The sequence below is a fragment of the Numida meleagris genome, chromosome 11 (assembly GCF_002078875.1).
Source record: "Numida meleagris isolate 19003 breed g44 Domestic line chromosome 11, NumMel1.0, whole genome shotgun sequence".
In the NCBI taxonomy this organism is placed as follows: Eukaryota; Metazoa; Chordata; class Aves; order Galliformes; family Numididae; genus Numida; species Numida meleagris.
Window position 1 is genome coordinate 11487106 of NC_034419.1, and position 24121 is coordinate 11511226.

The following is a 24121-nucleotide window of genomic DNA, read 5'->3' on the forward strand; positions in this document are numbered from 1 at the left end:
ACCCAAATGCTACGAAGGAATGCCTGCCTCGGGATGGGAGATGCTCCAGACAAGTAGCACTGGTGCCACGCTGGTATAAACTGGCACAAATCTGCATTCCAGGTTAGTTCCCGGGTCGGCGCTGCGCTGTGGGCGCTCTGCCAGGTCCTGCTTGCCTGCCCCCCTCCCGCTTCCCTTGGGATCCCTTTCTGCTGGCTAATTCAACAGCAATGCCATTGTTTGCTGCCGTGTGATCCGGCTGCGTTTGTCCCGCCGGGCCATCGGTGCGCTGACCCAGCACTAACAGTGGTGGGACCACGGCCCCGCCGAGCGCCAGCCCCTCCCGGTGCACCAGGAACAGCTGGGAGCTGCCCCGAGAGCGGCGAGCTGCAGCGCCAGGGTGAGTCAGCCCCTGTGACACGCAGGGTGCCCGAGCAAAGTCCTTGGGCAGGGAAGAGGTTAAGCAGCTGTGTTCGCTGAGGATGTTCAGGGAAGCGTCAGCCGCCCTCTGCGCGCACTGAAGTCGGTCCAGCGGGACTGGCCGGGCGTGGGAGGCTGCGCTGCACGCCGGCTCTGCGCTGCAGGAGCGGAGCCGAGCTCGCTACCCCCACCTGTGTCATCCTCCAAGCACAAGCTGCTGTGGGTGGGAAGTCAGCAGCCTTAGGGGGCAGGGGATGTGGCCTAAGAGCACTGCTGGCTGCTCGGATCCTCAGGAGGGTCTGAGGATCCCTCCCTCTCCCTTTTCCAAGGCCAGAGATCCTGTTACAGCCACTTTTATCAGGCCACTGGCGATCTCCCCAAAGCAAATAAGACGTGCTTGGCAAGATCCTGTCGGTACGGACATACTGGCCTGTGCTAATGGCTCTTTATCAGCTCATCTCCTCCCAGCTTTCCCATTACCTCGTCAAAGCCAAGGTCGGTGCCCGGTCACTGCCATGGGAGCCTTGCTCAGCACGGCCCTTCCCTTCCTCCGAGCTTCCCCTGCGCAGTGCCTGGCCACGGGGCTGCGCACCCACCCTGCCCTGAGCCCCGGCATCCCTTGCCTGGACGAGGTGTAGGGGATGAGCTGCACTGGGGCACGGTGAGTGCTGCCGGGCCCTGGGGGCTGTGCTACCTTCCTGCCTCCCTGCTCAGCGGCGTGCAGCCAGAGCACGGCCTTGGTGCAAGCACGCGGGTCCTCTTCCTTCCTTCAGCCTTGGCTAATAAAAGGCACCGTGTGACAGTGAGGACTTTGTTGGGCTCGAGCAGTCTCAGGGATCCCAGGCGGTGCCGGCGGGCATGGGGTGAGTGGGGCTGGCTTAGGGCACGGCAGCACTTGCGGAGCAGGGTTTGTCATGCAGGGAGGTGTGGGGAAGCGTGCCGCCCCGGGGCCCATGTTCTGCTCCCGGAGATGCGCCCTGCACAGGCATGGGGTGCCCACGCGCTGCACGGCGAGTCCCAGCCATGGCATGTGCTGACGGTGCCACGCGACCGGGCATGGCTGAGCCGTGCGTGGGCCACCGCTGCCTGGCACCCGGCCTGCGCCTCACCTTGGTGCACCTCGGCGCAGGCAGGGCCCTCCCTCCCTGGCACGGCGCACGGAGGAGGAGACAGGCGCCGGCCGCCCTCCTCCAGGAACAAGCGGCCGAGCCCGGCGGGGCCGTGCCGGCTCCGCTCGCAGCCCCCAGAGGGCACGGCCACCTGCCCAGGCCGCCGGCCCCACGTGCACAGGTAGGAGCGGCCGCAGGGCCCCGGGGCGCGGTGTGGCCTTGCAGCTGGGCGCGGGCAGCCAGCACGGCACAGCACGTGAGGAACGGGGCCGCGGGGTCCTCGTGGAGATGGGCTGCATGCTCCCACGGCCCAGGGTGGGTGCGGGCCGGACTTCGCCCAGCGAGCCCCGCATCCACGGGGAGGGCCGGGTGCCTGCCCGCACCCAGCACAGCCCCAGTGCTGAGCCCGGGCGGTGCCGCGCGGCATCCCCAGGCGGGGAGGTTATGGGGCCTTGGCTTGCCCCCGTGGAGGCAGAGCCAGCAGCCTCTCGAGGCGCCTTTGTTGGCACCGGGGCGTGCCTGGGCTGCCGACGCCTGGCTGGGCCGCGCGGCCAGGCCTGGCCCCACAGCCCCATGGGCGGGCGGCGAGGGCCTCCAGGCAGAAGGAATCGGCAGTGACATTCCCGTAGCCTGGAGACCGCCGTCCCATTCAGTGGGCAGCGCATTTGAATAAGAATCGTGTGTGTCTGTGTGTGCGCGGGGGGGCCGGACAGCCGCCCGCTTTCCCATCGTCTCCCGTCGCCCCGGCTCAGTTCTGCGTGCCCGGATCGGGGCAGTGGGCCCTCACCTCCAGCCCCGCACATCGCTGCACCACCCAGGTACTGCGGGGCCAGGGGTCGGGGCTGGGGGACTGCTTGGCACTGCCTCTCCTGCCCATTGGCACAACATCGAGCGGGACCGGCGCCGGGCAGAGCGCGGGTGTCCGGCTGGGATGGGCCCATGGCGTCCCCCAGCCCTGGCTGGCTGCATGCGGGGACAGGAAGGCTGTGCTGGGGCGGCGCGGGGTCAGGCTTTGATCCAGCGGTGCTTGCAAGGTTGGAAACAGGCGGTGACGGCAGAGAAGAGAGCACAACAGGCAACTCAAGCCTAAATTTAACAGCAGGACCCCGGCCAGCTGCAGGATGTTCTTGCCTGGCCTGCTCTGGCCCTGCTGGCTCTTGTTCCCAAGTGTCCCTGGTCCAGCGCTGGGATCCAATGGGGACACCGGTGCTAGAGCAGGACACGGAGGCAGGGACGGGTGTTCCCTGGGCCGCAGAATGAGGTGTGGGGGCACAACCATGGGGCTGGGGACATGGCTATGAGATGGGTGCTCTGTGCACGGGGCTGGGAGAGGCTCGGGCAGTGCTGCCTCACGCTGCAACCCCATATCTGTGCTCCCCAGGCAGGGCCCGCCGCTGCCCATGGATGTCCTGGTGCTCGCTCTCCTCCTGGGTAAGTGCTGCTCCCACAGTGCCCGGGGCTGTGGTGGCCCCAGGACCACTGCCCTGCGTGGAGGCTGTGGGTCACAGGGCTGTGCTGATGCGGTGAGGGCCCAAGTGCTACAAATCCCAGCGAGGAATCTGGGCTGCACTGAGCCCTGCAGGATTAGCGAGCACCTGACCTGGCTCCCGGCTCCCCCTGGCACTGCTCCATGAGCCGGGTACCAGCAGTACCCGCAGCACTCACACTCCCCCTCCCCAGCCCCTCCTGCTAGCAGCCCCCAGCCCAGCACCCCACTTGCTGGCACTGCCCTCCCGGCCCCTCTCCCTGCCCCCCGGTCACGAGGCCACAGCCGCGCTGGCAGCACCTTTCTGGGTCACGGAGCTTTGTGCTGCATCAGTGGGTCAGGATGTGGGGATGGGGCGGGATGGGGGTGGAGAAGCACAGGGCTATGGGGTGTGGGGTCATGGCACAGCCCCCCCAGCCCCTGCGCTCTGTGCAGCGGCGGTGCCAGCAGCGGGGGGCTGGGAAGAGCCGGATCCATCCCAGGGCTGTGCCCGCGGCAGCTGCTACCCGGCCACAGGCAACCTGCTGGTGGGGAGAGCCCGGCAGCTCAGCGCCTCGTCCACCTGCGGGATGCAGGGGCCCCAGGAGTACTGCATCGTCAGCCACCTCCAGGTGAGCCTGCGGCACGGCACAGCACAGCATGGCACCACGTGCTGGTGCAGCCCCCAGGGTGACTGATGCTCCCTGTGCAGGACTCTGAGAAATGCTTCACCTGCGACTCACGAGACCCAGCCCTGCGCGAGAGCCACCGCATCGAGAACGTCATCTACCTGCACGGCCCCCACAGCAAGAGGAGCTGGTGGCAGTCGGAGAACGGTGAGAGCATGGCAGCCCCACGCGTGTGTCCCCCCGTGGGCTGCGTGCCTTAGCCACCACCATCCATCCCTGCAGGCGTGGAGCACGTCAGCATCCAGCTGGACCTGGAGGGCGAGTTCCACTTCACGCACCTCATCATGACCTTCAAGGTGGGCACACAGGGCACAGTGGGATGGCGTGACCCCCATGACCCACCGGTCTCTATCCCTCCGTGTGCTCCCATCCCTCTGTGTGCCCCACAGACCTTCCGCCCCGCAGCCATGCTGGTGGAGCGCTCGGCCGACTTTGGCCGCAGCTGGAAGGTGTACCGCTACTTCGCCTACAACTGCTCCAAGCTCTTCCCTGGCATCCCCACACACCCTTCAGGGCACATGGGCGAGGTGCTGTGTGAGCAGCGTTATTCCGAGATCGAGCCCTCCAGCCACGGCGAGGTGCGTGGGGCTGGGGGGGTGCAAGGGGATTGGGATGGGGGATGCGCTGACATGCTACATCCCACCTCCAGGTCATCTTCAAGGTGCTGGACCCCTCCATCCCGGTGGTGGACCCATACAGCCCCGACATCCAGGGTGTGTGTCCATGGGGGTGGGAAGTGGTGCTCTGGGGCAGCATGGCAAGCACTGATGGTGCCTCCTGTGCTACCCAGAGCTGCTGCGTGTCACCAACCTGCGGGTGAACCTCACCAAGCTGCACACGCTGGGGGACAACCTGCTGGACTCACGGCGGGAGGTGCTGCACAAATACTACTATGCTGTGGACGAGCTGGTGCTGCGCGGGAGCTGCTTCTGCCATGGCCACGCCGCTGAGTGTGCCCCTGCACCTGGTGCTCCGCCATCTGTCCCCGGCATGGTGAGATGCGGCACGGCACGGCCTTGCACAGGGTGACGGGCTGGGCTGACCCAGATGCTCTCCCCTAGATCCACGGGCGCTGCGTCTGCAAGCACCACACACAGGGGCTGAACTGTGAGCGCTGCGAGGACTTCTACCATGAGCTGCCCTGGCGCCCGGCTGAGGGCTCCAGCACCAACGCCTGCCGCCGTGAGTGCCACGCACCCGCAGCCAGCACGGCGCCGGGCCACGGGGTCCTGCACCGCGTGCCGGGGTTTGGGGTCTTGCATGCAGCGGGTTGGGGTTGGGTACCAGGGGTGCCATCCTCACAGGGTGCGACTGCAACGAGCACTCGCGGCGCTGCCACTTCGACATGGCCGTGTTCCTGGCCACCGGGAACACCAGCGGGGCCGTGTGCGATGGCTGCCAGCACAACACCATGGGCCGCCGCTGCCACCTCTGCAAGCCCTTCTACTACCGGCACCCACGCTCTGATATCCGTGCCCCCACCGCCTGCGTCCGTGAGTGCCCCCAGCCCTGTTGCCCCCAGCCCCATGTCCCGCGGTGCCACCTGCCCCAGCTGCCACGATGTCCCCACAGCATGTGACTGTGACCCGGCGGGATCGCTGGATGGCGGTGCCTGCGACGCGCACACGGATGTGGCGCTGGGCATGATCGCGGGGCAGTGCCGCTGCAAGGAGAATGTGGCTGGGCCACGCTGCGACCGCTGCCAGCACGGAGCCTACGGCCTCAGCCAGGGAGACCCTCAGGGCTGCCAGCGTGAGCTGGGGCTGGGGTGGGCATGGGCTGCGGGGATGGAGGGTTTTGGTGGGGATGGATGTGGGGGTGGAGGAATGGGGGTGGGGATGGAGGAAGATGGGTGAAGGAATGGGGGTGAAAGGATGGAGATGAAAGGATGAAAGGAATGGGGATGGCGATGGTGGAATGGGAATGGGGAAAGAGGGATGGGAATGAAGGAACTGGGAGTGGGGATGGAGGGATGGGGATGAAGGCATGGGATTGGGGAAGGACATGGAGGGTGGAGCTGAATGAGTGGTGATGCAGTAGGGATGGAGGGACGGAGATGAAGGAATGGAAGTGATGGGGATGGGGATGGAGTTGGAGGAATGGGAATGGAGATGCAGGGGTAGGGATGGGAGTGGAGGAATGGGAATGAGAATGGAAGAGTAGGGATGGGGATGAAGGAATGGAGATTGAAGGTCTGAGTTGGAGGGTTGAGGCTGGAGATGGAAGTGTGGAGCTGGATGGGTTAGGGATGTAGCAATGGGGTTGGGGGGGTGGGGACTGAAGAAGAATGGAGATGAAGGAATGAGGTGAAGAGAAATGGATGAAAGGATAAGGGATGCAGGGATGGGGATGGAAGGATTGGGCTGGAGGATTGGGGATGGGGATGGAAGGGTGGAGCTGGATGAGTGGGTGATGAAGCAATGGGGAGGGGATGATGGGGATGGAAGTAGGATGGGCATGGACAGTTGGAGGTGGAAAGAGAGGGAGGGGGTTTGTGAAGGGGGGATGAGTGCAAGGGAGACTCAAAGCCATGGGACAAGGAGGGAGAGTTGTGGGGCTGCTGTTTGAACACCACTGGGTGCACTGGGGGGCTGTGCTGGGCTGCGGTGCTGTGTGCCAGCCCCCCATCTGTGTGTGTGCTGGGGGCAGCGTGCCGGTGCGACCCACGGGGCACGGTGGCGGGCAGCTCCCCCTGTGACCCCATCAGCGGGGACTGCTACTGCAAGCGCTTTGTGGCCGGGCGCTCCTGCAGCCAGTGCGTGGTAAGTGCCCCAGGCCCCACAATGCACTCCACTGCCTTGGCTCTCACAAGCCCCATGGCATCCCCCAGGGCTGGGCTGGTCCCACACCTGCTCCCCGTCTCTCCCATCTCACTGCAGCCTGAGTTCTGGGGCCTGAGCTACGATGTAGGGGGGTGCCGGCCCTGCTCCTGTGACTTCGGGGGAGCCTACAGCAACCGGTGAGGCCCCACAGTACCGCCTAGCAGGGCACGGGGGCACAGGGATGGGGATGGGGACAGGGCAGGATGGGAGTGATGGGGCCATTGCTGGAGGGATGGGGACAGGGCTTCACAGTGGAGACAGATTGGTGTGGAAGGAGGGATCTCTGTGCCTGGAGATGGAGGGATGGGGACAGGGAGGGATGGGTGAGGCACAGTCGGACATAAAGATGGATGAGGGCCATTCCCCAGGTGCTCCATGGAGGATGGGGCCTGTCCCTGCCGCCCTCACCTCATGGGCCGGCAGTGTGACCAGGTGCAGCCTGGCTTCTTCTGCGCACCCCTTGACCACTACACCTACGAGGCTGAGCAAGCCACGGGCCACGGGCCCAGCCACCCCCAGCTCCCGGTGAGTGTCCCCAGCCTGGGCTGCCACGGTGCCCCGTGCCTCGTGTATGGCCATCCCTGTGCTCCATGCATGGCTATCCCCATGCCCCATGCGTGGCCATCCCTGTGCATGGCTGTCCCCATCCCTGCAGGGCACTGTGCGGGCAGAGGTACCCCAGGACTGCCCCCAGCACCGCAGTGGGGACCCTGCAGGGCGGAAGGCACGCGCACGGCCCCAGCGCAGCCCTCCCCGTGCCCCCCAGCCCCGCGCAGCCCAACGCCACAGCCTCCAGCGGCCCCCCAAGGTGAGCGCCGGGGTGAGGAGGGGGCACAGTGGGGCACAGCCAGGGGCTGGGGCTGAGCCGTGCGGTGCCGTGCCCAGCCCGACGTGGAGCCAGTGCTGCGGAACGGGGACACGCGCATGGTGACGTGGACTGGACTGGGGTTTGCCCGCGTGCGGGATGGGGCCGGGCTGACATTCCACGTGGACGACGTGCCCTACCCCATGGAGTACGAGCTGCTGCTGCGCTATGAGCCCGAGGTGAGTGTGGCTGTGGGATGGCCCCGGTGTGCACCACACAGCACTGCCGGTGCTGATGGCCCTCGCATCCCATTGCAGTCAGCCGAGGACTGGGAGGCTGTGGTGAGCGTCAGCTCCAGGGCACTGCCCACCAGCCCCCGCTGCGGGAACCTGCTGCCCTCTGAGCAGATGTACCACGAGGGTCTGCCCCACAGCCAGAGGTGGGATGGGGTGGGAGGGGATTGGATAAGGATGGAGATGGGGAAAGGATGGGGTGGGATGAGACAGGGAATGGGATAGGGATGGAATCGAGGTGGAGATGGTGGGTTGGGAAGAGGGAGGAGGTTGGGGATGGAGATGGGGATGAAACCGGGGATAGAGATGGGAATGCAGACAGGATAAAGATGGAGATGTGCATGAGGAAAGGATGGGATGGGATGAGATAAAGAGATGGAATGAAGATGGAACTCGGAATGGGGTGGGATAGGATGGGTCGGGGATGAGGATGGAGACAGGATCGGACAGGGAGAAGGACAACACTGCCACACTTCCAGAACTGAGGGATGGGGATGGGATGTGGCTGGAATGGGAAGAGGGACAGTCCTACCACACAGGTCAGGGAATCAGGATGAGGAAGGTGGCCTGGTCCTGCTGCATTCTCCTGGCCATCTCCCTGTGCCCCAATGCCTTCCTTTGCACAGGTATGTGCTGCTGTCCCGGCCCTTCTGCTTCGAGCCCAGTACCCCGTATGAGGTAACTGTGCGGCTGCAGCGGGCCGGCGTCAACCAACGCCACCCCAGTGCCTTCATCCTCATCGACTCGGTAAATGGGGTCCCAGCACACCCCACAGCTGGTGGGGAAATGGGAAAACCATACATGGGATGGTGGACAGAGATGGGATGGAATGGAGAGGGAGATGCTGAAGGCGATTGAGATGCCAGTGGGGCTGTGGAAGGGGATATTGATGAAGACAGCAGTGGGGTTGGGGTTGCAGCTGGGTCTGGGGCAGGGAATGAGGTTGGAAATGTTGATGGGATGGGGCCATGCATGGGAATGGGGACATCAGTGGGGCTGGGGATGTTGATGGAGTTGGGACTGGTCCTGGGGCAGCCCCACCACCTCCCTGCTGCCCCACAGCTGGTGCTGCTGCCACGTGTGCCAGAGCTGCCGGGCTTCCATGGGGCAGCGGCGGAGGCGGTGCAGCGTCTCGAGGAGCTGGAGCGCTACCGATGCCTGGAGGCTTTCCACATGGCCCCACCGCACGCCCTGGCCGAAGCCTGCGCCCGCCTGATCTGCAGCGTCTCAGCCATGCTGCACGACGGAGCTCTGCGTGAGTGGGGGGCTGCAGGGATGAGGGGCCGTGAGTGGGTAGGTGCGTGGGGGGCTACGACAGAGCCACGCTCGGTGCAGCGAAGCTGGATAGCGCCTGGTGCAGGAGAGGGCAGGGGATGGTGGCAGCATGTGGCATGGCATCCCCATCCCCAGCCACACCCCTGCTGCCCCGCAGCCTGCCAGTGCGACCCGCAGGGCTCCCGCAGCAGCGTGTGCCAGGTGCTGTCAGGGCAGTGTGAATGCAAGCCCCACGTCCTCGGCCGTCGCTGTGACCGCTGCGCACCCGGCAGCTACGGCTTCGGACCCCTGGGGTGCAGCCGTGAGTAGCAGGGTCTGCCGGCATGTCAGGCATGCTGGGGTGGGATCCGTCTGTCCGTCTGTCTGTCCATCCTGCTGGGATGGTTGTTCTCTGGCTTGAAGTCCCCCTGACGTGAGTCGTGCCATCCCACAGCCTGTGCCTGCTCCCCGGAGGGCTCCATGTCCCAGCTGTGTGACGCGGGCAGCGGGCAGTGCCGGTGCCAGCCGGGCACTGTGGGCCGGCAGTGCGACCGCTGCCAGCCGGGCCACTGGGGCTTCCCCGCCTGCCGGCCCTGCCAGTGCAATGGGCACGCCGAGGAGTGCGACCCACGGACGGGCAGCTGCCTGCGCTGCCGTGATCACACCACCGGCCGGCACTGTGAGAGGTGGGCACGAGTGGGTGGGACAGCTTGGCACAGCATGGCATGGCGTGGTACTTACAGCACCGATGGGGTGGGGTGAGACGGGGTGGGATGGATGGGATAGAATAGGTTTGGATTGGATAAGATGGGATGGGATGGGGTGAGATTAGAATAGATGGATGGGATGAGATGAGATGAGATGGCATAGGATGGGATGGGGTGGGACGGGATGGGACGGGACAGGGTAGGATCAGATAGGGTAAGATAGGATCAGGATGGGATGGGATGGGATGGAGTGAGATGAGATGGGATGAGATGGAATAAAATGGAATGGTGGGACTGGATAGGACAGGTTAGGATTAATGGGATGGGATGGGATTTGATGAAATAGATGAGATGGACACGGGAGACCTCACTCCCTTGCAGGTGCCAGGATGGTTACTACGGAGACCCAGTGCTGGGCTCAGGGCAGCAGTGCCGCCCCTGTCCCTGTCCTGGCTATCCTGGCACACGGCACTACCACGGGAGCGCCTGCCACGCCGATGAGGAGACCCACCACATTGTATGCCTGTGCGCACCCGGATACGCCGGTGAGGGGCAGACAGGCACCATGCTGCGGGACCCCAGCAAGGGGGCTGAGGTTCTATCACCCGCATCCCATGTCCCACAGGGCCCCGCTGCGACCGCTGCTCCCCGGGCTACTTCGGGGCACCGGAGATGGAGGGAGGAGTGTGCCGGCCCTGCCAGTGCAACAACAACATTGACACCAGTGACCCGGGGGCCTGTGACCCGCACACAGGACACTGTCGCCGCTGCCTGTACCACACCGCAGGGCCCCGCTGCGCCCAGTGCCAGCCCGGCTATTTTGGCAATGCCCTGCAGCGCAGCTGCCGCCGTGAGTGGGGCAGGGGCTGTGGGCATGCAGGGTTTGGGGGTGGCACGGGGCTGAGCCCCATGCCCCACGTGGCTGCCCACCGCCCGCAGGCTGCAGCTGTGACCCACGGGGAACGCTGTCCGCCCACTGCACCGCTGGCACCTGCAGCTGCGACCGCGCCACGGGAGCCTGCGCCTGCAGACCCAACGTGGTGGGCAGGAGCTGTGACCGCTGCGCACCCAACTTCTGGAACCTGGGGGGGGCGGGGGGCTGTGAGCCTTGTGGATGCCATCCCCTGCACGCCACGCACCCCACCTGCGATGAGGTGAGCATCCCAGCATGGGTCCTGCATCCTCCAGGGGTGAGAATGGGTGAGCTGAGCACCTTGATCTCACTGCAGGTCACAGGGCAGTGCCGCTGCCACCTCGGCTTTGGTGGCCGTGTCTGTTCCCAGTGCCAGGAGCATCACTGGGGAGACCCTGAGCTGGAGTGTCAAGGTGGGAGCATGGCCCAGAGGCTGGCAGTGGGGTGTATGGGGATGTGGGGGCCCTAGGAAAGGAGGGGTCTTGGGGATACAGGGTGCCGTTGGGACATGGGGTGAGATTTTGGGCACATGGGGGTTCCTGGGAATATGGGAACCTTGAGGAAGGAGGAGTCTTGGGGACACAGGGTTTGGGGACACAAGGGGTCCTGGTGACATAGGGAGTCCTGGGGACATAGGGTGAGATTTTGGGTACATGGGAGATCCTGGGGATATGGAGAGGATCCTGCGGATGTGAAGGACCTCAGGGACATAATGAGCTCATGGGGATGTGGTGGAACCCTGGGGATGGGGACATACCTGGAGCCATAGTGGGATGCTGAGGACATGATGAGATGCTGGGGACATGGGATGGGGACAAGATGAGTCTCTGAGGACCCTGGATACGTGATTGAACCCTGGAACCATGGGTGGCCCAGGGGACATGGTGCCACTCTGAGGACACAGGGGCCCCTAGAGAGTCCAGGCTGTGACAGTGCCCATCTCCACAGCCTGTGAGTGTGAGCCGCTGGGCGCCGAGAGCCCACAGTGCGACCGAGCCAGCGGGCAGTGCCAGTGCCGGCCTGGCTTTGAGGGGCTGCGCTGCGACCGCTGCCAGCGGGGCTACCAGGCCGCCTTCCCTCACTGTTCACCGTGCCACCCCTGCTTCGGGCGCTGGGATGCGGTGCTGGGCAGCCTGCAGGATGGGCTGCAGCACCTGGGGGCACGGGTGCGGGCGCTGCGTGAAGGAGGGTCTGCAGCCCCACTCAGCCCCCGCCTGCGGGCACTGGAGGAGGCCCTGGGGCATGCAGAGCGGCTGCTGGGCGAGGGGGGAAGCCCCAGTAGCCCCCTCCTGCAGGAGCTGTCTGAGCGGCAGGATGGCACCAGGCAAGTGCACATGGTGGGCTGGGGGGGCTTTAGGTACCCAGAGAGGTTTGAGAGCTCTTTGCCCCATAGGACAGAGCTGGACGACTTCTGGAAGAGGCTTCAAGAGCTGGAACAACATGTGGATCAGCTGACGCAGGCTGATGCGCTGCACCGAGGCCGGCTGGCCAGGCTGAGTCATGAGTTGGGTGGGCTCAACCAAACCACCTCCCATCTGCACGCTGTCCTCGGCACCGTGACAGCAGCAGGATTCAGGGGTAAGGGCATCCAGCGAGGGGTTTGGGGGCGTGGGGGCTGGGAGAGCCATGCCCTGATGCTGGGTGTGTGGTGGGACGCTGGACACGTGGGGGGAATAGAGGGATCTTGGGGAAACAGGACTCTGGATCCTTAGGAGATCCTGAGACATGGGGAGCTCATGGGGACATGGTGAGACACAAGGGACGTGGGTGATCGTGGAGCCATAGTGGGATGCTAGGGACATGGTGGGACTCGAGGGACACTCTGTACCGACAGAGTCCTACCGGAGCATCGTGGCGGCAGCACGGGACTCACGGCAGGCAGAGGCGCTGGCCAACGGCACGGCGGGAGAGCTGAGCGCAGCACGGGCCACGCAGCGGGCGGCTGAGCGGGCACTGCAGCAGCGGGGCGATGCGTTCCGCCGGAGCACAGCTGCGCAGCGGAAATCCCTGCGGGAGGCACAGAAACGGGTGTCAGGGCTCAGCGTGGCAGGGATCAATGAGAAGGTGAGAGCGGGATGTGGGGAAAAAGGGCTCATGGGGAGACCCCACATCGCGGGTGGCACATGGGTTACTTTGCCCTTGGGCCAACCGGGGTGAGGGTCTGCCCATTCAAACTCCACCTTTTGCATCCCTGCAGATTTGCGGGGCTCCTGGAGACCGGAGCTGTGCAGAATCACCGTGCGGAGGAGCCCTGTGCCGGGACAGCGTGGGGACGCGGCACTGCGGGGGTGTGGGGTGCACGGGAGCCCTGCCCGTGTCAGCTCAAGCCCTGAGCAGCGCCCACAATGCCTCGCAGCAGTTGGAGGTGGCCCTGGGACAGCTGAGTGCCGTGACGCAGAAGGTAGGGACGGCATCCCCCTGTGCTGGGTTCCTATGCGTGGCCCTTTATGCCCACTTGAACATAAAACCTAGGCCCACTCCTGGCTCAATGATGGCACCTTGCACATCCCAGCTGTAAACCCTTTGGTGCCCCTTGGTTACACCCCAGATGCAGGAGGTGCAGGACCTGGCGCGGGGTGCCCGCAGCCGTGCGGAGGAGGCATTGGAACGCTCGCAGGCCGCCCGCAGCCGCACGGAGAAGGCGACGGTGCAGTTGCGGGACTTCATCCGCCGCATCAAAGCCTTCCTGGCAGGTAGGGCCGGCAGCGCGTGGGCACCGGGCACAGTGCAGGGCATGGTGCCCATCCTGAGCCCGCCCTGCTCTGATGTCCCCGCAGAGGAAGGAGCAGATCCAGGCAGCATCGAGCTGGTGGCACGGCAGGTGCTGAACATCTCCCTGCCCACCAGCCCTGAACGCATCCAGGAGCTGCTGCGGGAGATGCAGGAGAGCATCAGCCAGCTGGACGGGGTGGACGTGGTGCTCAATGGCACGGCGCAGGGGCTGGCAGCTGCACAGGGGCTGCTGGCACAGGGACAGGACGCCAGGCGAGTGGCAACGTGCTGGATGGGTAGGTTGACAGGGCCCTGAGCAGGGCTGGAGATGTCTCTATCCCTGCAGGGAGCGAGCGGAGGGTGTGAGGGATGAGCTGGCGGGGACGCAGCTCGCACTGCAGGTGGCACGGGCACAGGTGATGGCGGCCGGGAGCACCCTGCGGAGCGCCAAGGATGGCATCCGGGCTGCTGAGAGCAAAGCCAGGGAGGTGAGAGGTGATACTGGGGATGGGGACCCTGGCACACCCCCTGGGCTGTGGATAACAGAGTGGGCACACAAGGAGAGCAAAACCAATGCCATGGGCGTGGTGTGGACGTGGCGTGGGCATGCCACAGGCACGCAATGGGCACACAGCGTCCACCCACCACCTATGTCCTGTGCACCCAGGCGGAGCGCAAGCTGCAGGCGCTGCAGGGGAAGGAGTCACGGCTGCAGAGGCGGCTGCGGGAGCTGGCACAGCGTGTCACCGCCCTGCAGCAGCGCGGACAGGACGCCCGGCGCCTGGCACAGGATGCCAAGGATGGGGCGCAGCGTGCCACCACCGCCTCGAGGTCGCTCAGCCAGGTGAGCCCCGGCTGTGCTGCAGGTGGGGAGGGGATGCGGGGAGCTCGGCCTCATCGTGCCACGTGCCCCCAGGACCTGGCACAGGTGACGCAGCGCTACGTGGTGCTCAAGGGCCGGGTGAGCGGGATGGCAGGGGCGGCTGGCGGGGCTCTGCAGCGCGTGACGCGACTGACGGCCGAGGCCAGGGACCTGCTGGATAAAGCCAACAGCAGCAAGAGGCGGCTGGAAGGTAAGGAGCAGCGTGGGACAGGGGCTGCCCAGGCGGTGCCCGCAGCCCACCCTATGCCCGGCGCCGTCCCGCAGAGCTGGAGCAGCACTTCGGGGCCAACGAGCAGGCGATGGCGGCCAAGGCGACCCGGCTGCAGGCTCTGGAGCGGCAGGTGTCAGGGCTGCTGCAGGAGATCCGCGAGCGGGCCAACGCGTATGCCACCTGCTAGGAGCCTCAGGACGCGGCCCCACGCGGCGTGGAACAAACCCGCGGGGTGTCTGTAGCGCGGCTGCACCTGCAAATAAAGCGCTGAGCAGCGGCTGCCCGTGTCCGGCCTCTCACTGTCACGCGTGGCCGAGCCCCGCGCGTCCCCTCGAGGTACCCCCGGCCTCCGGCGGGGCGGTGCTCGCCCTTCCCGGCCCGGCGTGGGCTGCCGTGCGAAGGGACCGCCCCGCGAGTTCCGCGCAGCCCGGAGAGCCGCCACAACTTTGCGAAGGGGCGGCGGGAGGAACCCCCCCACGCGCGCCCACCCACGCGAGAGCGGACCCCACGCGGCGGCACCTGCACCCCGCGCCTCGCCGCGATGCACGGCCCCGCAGCCTTCCTCCCCTTCCTCCCTCTGCTCCTTCTCCTCTTCCTCCTTCTTCTCGTCCCGCTGCCGTCCGGTGAGTGCGGGGCCCCTTCTCGCGGGACGCCCTCGGGTGGGGGTCCGGCCCCGCGAGGCATTTCCGGGCGGATCGCGGAAGGGCCCCCGCTTCGGGGCTGTGCGGGACGGGAACGGAGCTCTGCGTGGGGTCCGGCCTCAGCCGCCCGCTGTCCACGCAGGGCCGGGAGGGGCCGCGTGGGCCGCTTCTTCCCCCGACGCCCCCCAGGGCTGCGCCCGCGGCAGCTGCTACCCTGCTACCGGGGACCTGCTGGTGGGGAGAGCCGCGCGGCTCAGCGCCTCGTCCACCTGCGGGCTGCGGCGGCCCCAGCCCTACTGCATCGTCAGCCACCTCCAGGTGAGACGTGGGACGTGGGATGTGGGACGTGGGACGTGGGATGTGGGACGTGGGACAGGGATGTGGTGGGGTGGGGTGATCGTTGAGCCCCCGCCCGCAGGAGGAGAAGAAGTGCTTCATCTGCGACTCACGGAGACCCTACGACGCACGCAGCAACACCGACAGCCACCGCATCGAGAACGTGCTGACCACCTTTGCCCCCCGCCCCAAGAAGGCCTGGTGGCAGGCAGAGAACGGTGAGCAATAGGGCGTCCCCGGGGGGCTGCTCTTCCCATCCTCCCACACTGAGGAAGCCGTGACTCAGCCCTGTGCTGCTGTGGCCAAGACTGGAGTCACACGGGTGTCCCCCCCCCCAGGCGTGGAGCACGTCAGCATCCAGCTGGACCTGGAGGCTGAGTTCCACTTCACGCACCTCATCATGACCTTCAAGGTGGGCGCAGTGGGATGGCACAGACCCCATAACCCTGGCTGCCATCCTTCCATGTGCCCCCATCCCTCCGTGTGCTCCCATCCCTCCGTGTGCCCCACAGACCTTCCGCCCCGCAGCCATGCTGGTGGAGCGCTCGGCCGACTTTGGCCGCAGCTGGAAGGTGTACCGCTACTTCGCCTACGACTGTGCTGCGTCCTTCCCCCACGTTCCCCGTGGGCCTCCACGCCGCATTGATGATGTGATCTGTGAGTCACGCTACTCCGACATCGAGCCCTCCACCGAGGGGGAGGTGAGACCCTGACAGCACCGAGGGGGACTTGGGGGACCCTGCTGTCCCCTTGCCACCCTTCTCCCTCCTGCAGGTGATCTACCGCGTGCTGGACCCCGCCATCCCCATCCGCGACCCATACAGCCCCGCTATCCAGGGTGAGTCGCCCGCCCGTCTGCCGCTCCGCAGCTCTATTTTGAGTGCCGCTATTTTGGCCGCTGTCTCCTCATGCTGAGCCCCACTGAGGGGCTGGATCCGGGAGCTGCCAGACCCCTGCAGCAGGGTGTGGATGAGTGTGGGGCAGCGCAGGGTGCCAAGCGATGGGAGACGGGGCCACGCCAGTGCGCGGTGCAGCGCCTGCTGCCCTGCGGGATGGAGCTGGTGGTGGGCAGATGAGCGGCACAGGACGCAATGGGTTAATGGCTCAGGCTAAATTTAGGCTGGGAGCAGGAGGGAAGGAATCTGCAGGGCCCGGCTGCTGGGAAGTTGCTGTCCCTGGGGAGCTGTCCTGCTGGCCCCATGTGCCGTGCAGCACCGCTGGCACGGAGCAGTCCATGCCCAGCCATGGCACAGCCCGGCACGATGCCCTGCAGCTGGGCACGTTCAGCAGGTACGGGTGAGCGGAGCCAAGCTGCCAACTCTCTGTGCAGAGCTGCTGCGCGTCACCAACCTGCGGGTGAACCTCACCAAGCTGCACACGCTGGGGGACAACCTGCTGGACTCACGGCGGGAGATCCGCGAGAAGTACTACTACGCGCTGTACGAGATGGTGCTGCGTGGAAACTGCTTCTGCTACGGGCACGCCTCAGAGTGCGCACCGCTCAGCGGGGCCATCGCCACTGCAGATGGCATGGTAGGTGACCGCTGTGCCGCACCGCACTGGGGTGCCTGCAGGGCCCTCTCCCGCAGCCCCTCACCGTGGCATCCCGGCAGGTGCACGGGCGCTGCGTCTGCAAGCACCACACGCAGGGGCTGAACTGCGAGCGCTGCGAGGACTTCTACCATGAGCTGCCCTGGCGCCCGGCTGAGGGCTCCAGCACCAACGCCTGCCGCCGTGAGTGCCACGCACCCGCAGCCAGCACGGTGCCGGGCCACGGGGTCCTGCACCGCGTGCCGGGGTTTGGGGTCTTGCATGCAGCGGGTTGGGGCTGGGTACCAGGGGTGCCGTCCTCACAGGGTGCGACTGCAACGAGCACTCGCGGCGCTGCCACTTCGACATGGCCGTGTTCCTGGCCACCGGGAACGCCAGCGGGGCCGTGTGTGACGGCTGCCAGCACAACACCATGGGCCGCCGCTGCCACCTCTGCAAGCCCTTCTACTACAAGGACCCCAGCAAGGACCTGCGGGACCCCGCCGTGTGCCGAGGTTGGTGCCGGGGCATGGGGTGGCACAGGGCTGCATCCAGCCCCGGTGTTGTGGGGCTGGCACGGGGGCTCCGGCACTGAGTCTGCCTGTCCGCAGCCTGCGACTGTGACCCCGAGGGCACCGTGGATGGAGGGCTCTGTGATGGTGCCGACGACCCGGAGCGGGGGCTGATTGCGGGGCAGTGCCGCTGCAAGGAGAATGTGCAGGGCCCTCGCTGCAACCGCTGCAAAGCTGGCTTCTTCGGGCTCAGTGCTGCCAACCCGCAGGGCTGCCAGCGTACGTACCGGGGCATGGGGTCACCCAGCGGTGTCGGGCACCACCAGACACTGTCTGTGCACAGGGTGTCGGTGTGACCCCCGTGGCACGGTGGCCGATGGCAGCCAGTGTGACCCCATCAGCGGTGACTGCCTCTGCAAGCGGCTGGTGACCGGGCGCAGCTGTGACCAGTGCCTGGTGAGTGGGGCCCTGCACGGTACTCAGGGCCATTGCACCCCGGCCGGCCGCTCCCTGACCCCATTGCTCTCTGCAGCCTGAGCACTGGGCTCTCAGCCACGATCGCCCTGGCTGCCGGCCTTGCGAGTGCGACGTGGGAGGTGCCCGCGACAACCGGTGAGTTTTGTCACAGCTCAGGGTGGAAGGGGCAATCCTTTAGCCCTGGAGGGCTGACGATGTGGTTGGGGTGCCAGGTGTGCTGCAGAGACGGGGCAGTGCCAGTGCCGCAGCCACATAGTGGGACGGCAATGCGAGCAGGTGGAGCCTGGCTTCTACCGCATCAACTTGGACCACTACACTTACGAGGCTGAGGATGCCCGGCTGCACAAGGTGATGGGCAGAGTTGTCCCTGGTGGGGGCACGGGCTGAGCAGAGCACCGGGAGGGACATTTGCAGGGTCTCCAAGGCAGCTGGCACCAACTGGGGGCAGTGGGGCTGAGAGGTGCATGCTGACTGAGGCCCCTTTTGAGGTCCTGTCTCACCTCTGCCCCTTTCCCCAGGGCTCAGTGGTGCAGCGCGAGCCTCACGCAGGTCACCCAGCCTCCTGGACGGGGACGGGCTTTGCCCGCATGCAGGAGGGTGGCTGGGTGGAGTTCCACATCAGCGACGTGCCCTTCTCCATGGAGTACAATGTCATCATCCGCTACGAGCCCCAGGTGAGCCCCACTGATTGGGGTGTTGCACCTCCAAATGAGGGCATGCGGAGCTTTTGGTGCAGGGATTTCTGCCTGTTCTTTGCATGCAGCACCCAGAGCCCTGGAAGGAGGTGAGGGTGCGGGTGCTGCGCCCCAGCCCCGTGTCCGCGAGCAGCCCATGCGGGAACACCATCCCAGCCGATGACCAGCTCTCCACAAGCCTCCTGTCTGGCGCCAGGTGAATGTCCCAGCAGGGCTGGGCTGAGTGGGACTGGCAGGAGGCACCCACTTCCCCTTGCTCTGCTTTGTCCCCAGGTATGTGGTGCTGCCCCATCCCATTTGCCTGGAGCGGGGCGTCTCCTACACCATCCGCCTGGAGCTGGGCTGTGCCACTGGGCAGCAGGACTCCACTGCCAGCGTGCTCATCGATTCGGTGAGGGGTCTGGGATGGGGCAGCACACTTTGGGGGGCACAAAGGATGTGGCATTAGGGTGACATCCTGCTGATCCCCCACAGCTGGTTCTCCTTCCCCGTTACTCCTCCCTGGAAATGTTCATCGCGGGTGACCCCACTGCCATGGGACGTCGGGAGACATTTGAGCGGTACCGCTGCGCTCAGCATTTCCACACCGTGGGGCAGTCACCGGTGGCCGAGCCCTGCTCCCGGCTCCTGCACAGCCTCTCAGCCATCCTGCACGATGGGGCACTGCGTGAGTACGGCCCTACGCACCCCACACCCCATGCTGGTGACCGGTGCTCACTGTGTCGTGCCCGCAGCCTGCCTCTGCGACCCACAGGGCTCACTCAGTGCCGAGTGCCAGCCCCAGGGTGGGCAGTGCCGCTGCAAACCCAACGTCGTGGGACGGCGCTGCCACCGCTGTTCCCCGGGCACCTTTGGCTTCGGGCCCGGCGGGTGCCGACGTGAGTGCCCATCCAGAACAATGGATGTGGGGAGGGATGCTCCCTGTTTGCCAGGGACTTCAGCCCATAGACGCTTCGGTGCCTTGCAGCCTGCCAGTGCAGCGGCGAGGGATCGCTGAGTGCCATCTGCGACACCGTCACAGGGCAGTGCCCCTGCCGCGAGGGTGCCCACGGCTCACGCTGCGACCGCTGCCAGCCGGGCCACTGGGGCTTCCCCGCCTGCCGGCCCTGCCAGTGCAACGGGCACGCCGAGGAGTGTGACCCACAGACGGGCAGCTGCCTGCGCTGCCGCGACCACACGGATGGCGAGAGGTGCCAGCGGTAAGCAGGGTGCTCACCCTCCTGAAGCGGGGCAGGGTGCCACAGTCAGCCCTAACCCCGCTGAGTGCCCACCCCTAGGTGTGCGTCCGGGCACTTCGGGAACCCGGCGCTGGGCTCCGGCCAGCACTGCCGGCCCTGCCCTTGCCCCGACGGACCCGGCGGCCCCCGGCACTTCGCTGCCTCCTGCTACCAGGATGGGCGCTCCCGGCAGGTTGTCTGCCACTGCAGCCCTGGGTACACAGGTGGGTGCCTGCCGTGGCTTTCTCGGTGTCCCCAGTGCTGTCCCCAGGCACTGCTCAGTACTTTGCGCTCACAGGTCCCCGCTGCGATGAGTGTGCACCCGGGTACTATGGGGACCCTCTGCAACCCGGCGGGCGCTGCCTGCCCTGCCAGTGCCACGATAACATTGACGTGATGGATGCGGAGGCGTGTGACCGGCGCACGGGGCAATGCCTGCGCTGCCTCTACAACACGGCAGGGCCGCACTGTGCCGAGTGCCAGCCCGGGTACTATGGGGATGCCACACAGCACAGCTGCAGGCGTGAGTGTACACAGACACACTTGACATGCCTCCTGCCCCAGCACTTCCAGGGCCCATGTGCACGCCACTCTGGGGTCCCTGCCCTGCTGTGGCTATCTCCTTAGCCCAGCCCCAGTGCTGCTGCCCTGTCAGGTCCCACCTACATCCTTATCTTGTGCCCATTCCCATCCTCTACTACTCATCCCCACCCTCGCAGCCTGGTTCTGTCCTTGACCTGTCCTTATCCCATCTCCATCTTGTCTCCATCCTATCACTGTCCAACCTTTGTCTCCATCTTGCCCCATCCCATCCCTACCTGTACTCCTATCCCACCTAACCCGAACCCCCACCCCATCCCCATCCTAATTCTGATCTCCTCCCCATCTTAGCCCTGTCTGCATCCTAACCCTGTCTCCTCCCAGGCCCCCATCCCCACTCAGCCTCCCTCTGCTTCCAGGTTGCTCCTGCAATGCGCTGGGCACCGACCCCAGCACCTGCGGGCTACAGCAATGCCAGTGTGACGGGCGCAGCGGGCAGTGCCACTGCCTGCCCCACGTGGAGGGACAGAGCTGTGACCGCTGCAGCCCCAACTTCTGGAACCTGGGCAGTGGGCAGGGCTGCGAGCCCTGCGCCTGCCACCCCCAGCACTCCTTGTCACCTGCATGCAACCAGGTGAGATGCCCCAGGGATGGGGAGGCTGAGGGGATGGCATGGCGATGGGGTGCCAGCTTTGACTGCGTGATGTCTTTCAGTTCACAGGGCAGTGCTCATGCCGGCCAGGCTTTGGGGGCCGTACCTGTGCTGACTGCCAGGAGCAGCACTGGGGTGACCCACGGCTGCAGTGTCGAGGTGAGAGCTGGGTGGACAGGGGGCTGTGCTGTGCCCTGTGGCACCCTAACCCTTTTCTCCCTACAGCCTGTGACTGTGACCCCCGTGGCATTGCCAGCGCCCAGTGCCATCGTGGCAGTGGGCATTGCGACTGCCGGCCCGGTATCTCAGGCGTCCGCTGTGACCAATGCGCCCGGGGCTTTTCTGGCACCTTCCCAGCCTGCCAGCCCTGCCACCCCTGCTTTGGAGACTGGGACCGCGTGGTGCAGGACCTGGCCTCCCGCACCCGAGCTCTGGCGCAGCGGGCCAGCCTCCTGCAGCACACCGGAGCTGCCGGCGCCTTTGAGGGCACCTTCCGACGGCTGGAGGAGAGCCTGGCCACTGTGCGTGATGCAGTGGCTGCCCGCAACGCCACTGCTGCCACCGCCACATTCCTGACGCATGCAACAGAGGGGCTGCGGTGAGCACGGGGCGTGGGGCACAGCTCTGTGAGTGTGGCAGGGTTGTCACCTCCTTGCCTTGCAGGCAGCAGATCGGGGAGGCCACCGAGAGGCTGACACGGCTGGAGAGCGAGCTGACAGCGGCACAGGATGCCAATTTCAAGGCCAGCCACGTGCTGGGCACAGTGGACCGCGGAGCCCGCGCCCTCAACCACAGCCTGCATGAGCTGGGGCAGCGGCTGCATGCCCTCAAGACCTCCAATTTCCTTGGTAGGCAGCACTGGGGTTCCCACAGCAGTGTTCCATAGTGGCAGGCAGCGGTCTCATGCTGTTCCACTGCCTCCAGGTGCCTTTGACAGCATCCGTCAGTCCCACTGGGAATCGCAGGATGCCGAGCGCCGGGCGGATGCCTCCACCCGTGTTGTACCCAGCCCCATCAGTGCTTCATCAGCCACGCGGCACCGCACCGAGCAGCTCCTGGCCAGCCGGAGGGATGCCTTCAACCGGCAGAATGCAGCCAACCGGCGGGCGCTGACGGAGCTGGCGGCCAGGGCGCGGGAGCTGAGCCTGCACCCACTCAACAAGAAGGTGGGATTCGGGATGGGAGTGGGGCATGGCGCCTGGGGATGGCTCAGCCCCTCTGGCCTTTCAGGTGTGTGGTGCTGCTGGGGATGTGCCCTGCACTGAGAGCCCCTGTGGAGGAGCTGGCTGCCGGGATGAGGATGGGGCACGGCGCTGCGGGGGGCTGAGCTGTGGTGGGGCCGTCTCCACGGCTGACAGTGCGCTGGACCGGGCACAGCACGCACAGGAGGAGCTGCGGCGGGCGGCTGGTGAGGTGGCCCAGCTTTCCCATAGGGTGCGTGATGTGAGTGGGAGTGGGCAGTGTGGCCGTGTGTGCTGGCGCTGAGGGTCTCTGCCCCTCCCAGGTGGCTGAGGCCAAGGGGAAGGCGGACGAGGCTCGGCTGCAGGCACAGGCAGCCCTGGACAAGGCTAACCAGACCAGGGCCCGCGTGGAGCACTCCAACAAGGAGCTGCGGGAGCTCATCAGCCACGTCAAGGCCTTCTTGAGCCGTGAGTGCAGTGTGCTGGGGGGCACCGCTGCTACCCCCTCTGCCCCAAGGCACAGGGGGTGACACCGATGGCTTCCACCCGCAGAGGAGGGGGCTGACCCCGAGAGCATTGAGGTGGTGGCCAGCCGCGTGCTGGAGCTGTCTCTGCCTGCCTCACCGGCCCAGATCCATCGCCTGGCCGAGGAGATCAAGGCACGGGTGCGCAGCCTGGCCAGTGTGGACGCCATCCTGGAGCAGACGGCCGGCGACGTGCGCCAGGCTGGGCAGCTGCTGCAGGATGCCCAGCGGGCCAAGTGAGTCTCGGGACATGGGGACACGGCCTTGCTGGAGCCTGAGGCACTGAGGCCATGCTGCCCTGGCTGCAGGGCACGGGCGGAGGGCATGCGGAGCACGGCTGAAGCGGTGCAGCAGGCGCTGGAGGATGCACGGCAAGCACAGGGCACAGCTGGGCAGGCACTGCACAGTACTGCTGCTGACATCCAGCACAGCGAGCGCACCATCGGCACGGTAAGGGCACCCTCCACTGCCATTGCACCTGGCAGCCCTGCTGCCTGTCCCCACCACGGAGACACCCCATCACCACCTATCTCCAGATGCGGGCACAGGCGCTGGGTGCAGAGCAGCAGCTGGCTGCTGCCATGGAGCGGCTCAATCTCCTGGAGGGACAGACGGACGCCCTGAAGGTGAAGCGTGCCAACAACAGCCTGGCGGCCACACGTGCCCACGACGCAGCTGGCATTGCGCAGAACCGTGCCAGCGAAGCCAAGCAGGTGCTGGAGGGGCCACTGAGGGACCAGTACCGGGCAGCCCAGGAGCTGGTGCAGCACCGGGCACAGGGTGCGCAGCAGGCAGGCGGTCGGGCCCAGCAGCTGCGCGAGGAGGCCGCTGGGCTGCTGCAAGATGCCCAGGGCAAGCTTCAGAAGCTGCGAGGTGAGGCCAGGAAGGGTGCTGGGGCTGGGGGGACGTAGTGTGGGGCTGTCCTCACCCATCCTCCTCCCCATAGCTCTGGAGGAGGCGTATGAGCGGAACGAGCGGGTGTTGGATGCCAAAGCAGCCCAGCTGGATGGGCTGGAGGCCAGGATGAGGGAGGTGCTGGCCACCATCAACCAGCAGGTCCAGATCTACAACACCTGCCAGTAATGGACGCCCTGCTGCCCACAGCCCCTCCTGCTCATCTAGCATCTGCCGCCCCTGGGGGTGGTGGGGGCTCAGAGAGCCCCTGCGATGGGCACCCCACTTGCAAATAAAGCTACCCAGCAAGACTCTCGTTTCCATATTATGGCTTCCATCCCCACCCTGCTGGTCCCTTCATCTGTGGTAGGGCTCAGCAGTGGGGATGGTGTCCAAGGTTGGCTATAGGGCTGAGCAGCCATGGTGGGCTGCCGTGGGTGCCGTGGAGCGGAGAGGTGACTCTGGTGACTGGGGCTTGGCCGACAAGCTGCTTGGGAGCGCAGGTGGCAGTCCTGGGGGAGAGACGGGACGGTGGAGGCCAAGAGCTGGCCGACAAAGTGGGGTGGGGACTGAGCAGGGACACTGCGAACACACGGGAGGGCCGGGAAAACGGCGAGACGCGGCAGGCCCAAACCGTTGCCATAGAGACGCCCCGCCCGG

General features: G+C 66.1%; 2 protein-coding genes across 7 annotated transcripts; both read left to right on the forward strand.

Moving 5' to 3' along the window:
• Positions 4–14541, forward strand: LOC110404947 (laminin subunit beta-2-like). 6 transcript variants are annotated; one of them, XM_021409740.1, is made up of 39 exons: positions 4–379; positions 729–1060; positions 1173–1262; positions 1529–1689; positions 2222–2326; positions 2890–2939; positions 3430–3605; positions 3686–3809; positions 3885–3958; positions 4052–4240; positions 4312–4375; positions 4453–4655; positions 4724–4844; positions 4967–5155; positions 5235–5414; positions 6312–6424; positions 6542–6621; positions 6853–7009; positions 7140–7292; positions 7370–7528; positions 7607–7728; positions 8209–8329; positions 8645–8837; positions 9015–9158; positions 9291–9522; positions 9925–10088; positions 10169–10393; positions 10483–10697; positions 10773–10869; positions 11405–11780; positions 11850–12034; positions 12291–12520; positions 12654–12857; positions 13005–13149; positions 13234–13441; positions 13515–13656; positions 13836–14012; positions 14085–14241; positions 14316–14541. In XM_021409740.1, exons 6-39 carry the CDS (start codon positions 2909–2911, stop codon positions 14447–14449), a joined length of 5484 nt encoding a protein of 1827 aa, XP_021265415.1. In that variant the 5' UTR covers positions 4–379; positions 729–1060; positions 1173–1262; positions 1529–1689; positions 2222–2326; positions 2890–2908; the 3' UTR covers positions 14450–14541. The 6 variants fall into 6 exon arrangements, with proteins under 6 accessions (XP_021265415.1, XP_021265417.1, XP_021265414.1 ...); XM_021409742.1 differs by having other exon boundaries at positions 2261–2326; XM_021409739.1 differs by lacking the exon at positions 2222–2326.
• Positions 14666–23772, forward strand: LOC110404948 (laminin subunit beta-2-like). Its single transcript, XM_021409744.1, has 32 exons — positions 14666–14885; positions 15046–15221; positions 15322–15457; positions 15578–15651; positions 15752–15940; positions 16014–16077; positions 16570–16772; positions 16853–16973; positions 17096–17284; positions 17381–17560; positions 17625–17737; positions 17814–17893; positions 17971–18106; positions 18277–18432; positions 18522–18649; positions 18727–18844; positions 18928–19120; positions 19188–19331; positions 19421–19652; positions 19731–19894; positions 19969–20193; positions 20630–20844; positions 20925–21021; positions 21088–21460; positions 21526–21710; positions 21787–22028; positions 22093–22296; positions 22367–22511; positions 22596–22803; positions 22876–23017; positions 23104–23440; positions 23514–23772. Exons 1-32 carry the CDS (start codon positions 14804–14806, stop codon positions 23648–23650), a joined length of 5388 nt encoding a protein of 1795 aa, XP_021265419.1. The 5' UTR covers positions 14666–14803; the 3' UTR covers positions 23651–23772.